We start from the raw sequence: 1,925 nt of genomic DNA, 5'->3' as shown, positions 1-1,925 counted from the left end.
TGGCTGATATCACCACAGAGTCATCGTCATCATCACAATCTCGGCGTGGGTTTATGCTATTCACGGGTAAATCGAGAAACTGAGCGGAGACGTAGTGACCCCCGATCAGCATGGGCTCACGTTTCGAGCGTATGCCTCTGCTGTGATAGTGTCAGGCAAGCCCTTCAGGCCAGATGTGCGGCACAACCCACTGATATCGTTGATGCGGCTCAGCAGGATATGCTTCCGCTTGAGAGGGGACATACCACTCCTCGGGGGTATATAGGCTAGATCGATCCTCGAGGACCGACAAGGTGAAACTGAAAAGACGGTGCTCAGCAAAGACGGGTGGCGAGCTGCAGGCAGGCACCACGGGAGGCCTCCAGAATACTCACTTGCACGTGTGGAGGAGCTCACTCCGGGAGCGGTGAATGGCCGCTGGTGCTTCATCGTGGGTCCGGTGTCTCCGGATGCCAACTGCTTCCCTCGTGTCTTCCTGGTCACCATACTATCTTGTGATACTTTACCTGTAAAAGGTGTGGAAACAAAAGACAGAAGACATTTGAGGGTGTCGTGCATTAGTTGATCTAACGATGTCGATACAACATACTCACGTTGAAGAGATCTCCGGCTAGGGTGCTGAGGCATTTCCTCAGATGCCAGATGAACCATTTGGGTGGGCTCAAGGCACTTCCTGAGAGATACACTATAGCTCTCCTCCACCGTAGAAGGCTGCTCTACGTAATAACTCATCGATATCAGGTCTCCCTGACCATCGTACTATCCCCGATTGAGCCAACACAGTGCACAGATCATAAAGTAAATATCACAAGTATATATAAGTAAGAGGAGTAGCATCATCATTGAGGATGCTGCTCCGCTGGTATTTGGCCGCTATGACCACCTTCCTTAGTCGAACCCTTTGGGGATACATCATCAATCTGCCTAACATTATTGCTTTGAGTAGGCTCGTTCTCCACCGGGTCTCCATTGCCAGAGGACCGGTCATCGGTCTGCTTCTTCTCCTTCTCCTGATCCCAGTTGAGTATGGCCTCCAACCCCTCAGCCGCCACAGGGAGTAACCTTATCACAGTATCGAGCAATTGGTGAGCAGTATCCGTGTCCCTCAAGTCAGGATCTGTTGCAGTAACCATGAGTAGGTTGCGGACACCTTGTATCAGTCCCTCATCATGATCAGCATCAGGACACTTGCATACTGCCTCCACAAGGGACGGTATAGGATGACCCCATAAACCTTGGGATTTGGATAGGTGATAGAGAACGACTCTTAGGGCCACCTTGCTGAGTGTAGGAGAGTGATATCGCTGTAACAGTGGTATAAATATATCACTGACGAGCTTGACCCAATACTGGGAGGGTATCTGACTCTGCGGGCCCTCCAGTAGTAGGACACGAAGAGTGTTCTCAGCTCTACCAATCAAGGGCTCGTGTTGAGTGCGTACGATAATGGTGGCAACAGAGGTCACAGTAGGAATCCAAAGTGGAAGCCATTCTTCGAGTTCACCATGGGCTTGGGATATCACGGCTGGTAACAACGCTGAGAGCACGTCCAAAGACTTACCCGCTAGAGATTCATCGAGCTGACAAATAGAGAAGGCGCATAGTACTCTTGTGAGGGATATGTAGAGAAGGGATGATGCTGGGGAGAGACCAGACTCAGCAAGATGAGACACACACTGCATGGCAAAGTTGAAGGAGACTGCTGATGTCGATGGGCACTCGGCTATGGCTTGCAGTAAGGCAAGGATGGCACTGAGCGTCTTCTCATCGGGCTGCTGTTGACGCACCAATAGAAGCAATCCACTCGCTGCCCTCTCGGCTACTCTAGCGAAAACATTCTTGGGGGAGAGAGGCTAAACTGAGTAGCAGGCTTCGCACTGATGGCAGACATCGTCGACTTCTATCAGTCTTATGGAGATCCTCAT

General features: G+C 51.0%; 1 protein-coding gene across 1 annotated transcript; it reads right to left on the bottom strand.

The window, feature by feature from the left end:
* Positions 1-839: 839 nt before the first annotated feature.
* Positions 840-1,682, bottom strand: Pmar_PMAR026320 (hypothetical protein; the record flags this gene model as incomplete). The annotated part of the gene is made up of 1 exon (XM_002776674.1): positions 840-1,682. The coding sequence occupies one exon, from the start codon at positions 1,680-1,682 to the stop codon at positions 840-842; it is 843 nt and encodes a 280-aa protein (XP_002776720.1).
* Positions 1,683-1,925: the final 243 nt, after the last annotated feature.

This window comes from Perkinsus marinus, assembly GCF_000006405.1.
Source record: "Perkinsus marinus ATCC 50983 genomic scaffold scf_1104296953038, whole genome shotgun sequence".
In the NCBI taxonomy this organism is placed as follows: domain Eukaryota; phylum Perkinsozoa; order Perkinsida; family Perkinsidae; genus Perkinsus; species Perkinsus marinus.
The sequence above is the reverse complement of the archived record's forward strand: the minus strand, read 5'-3'. Positions and strand labels throughout refer to the sequence as shown.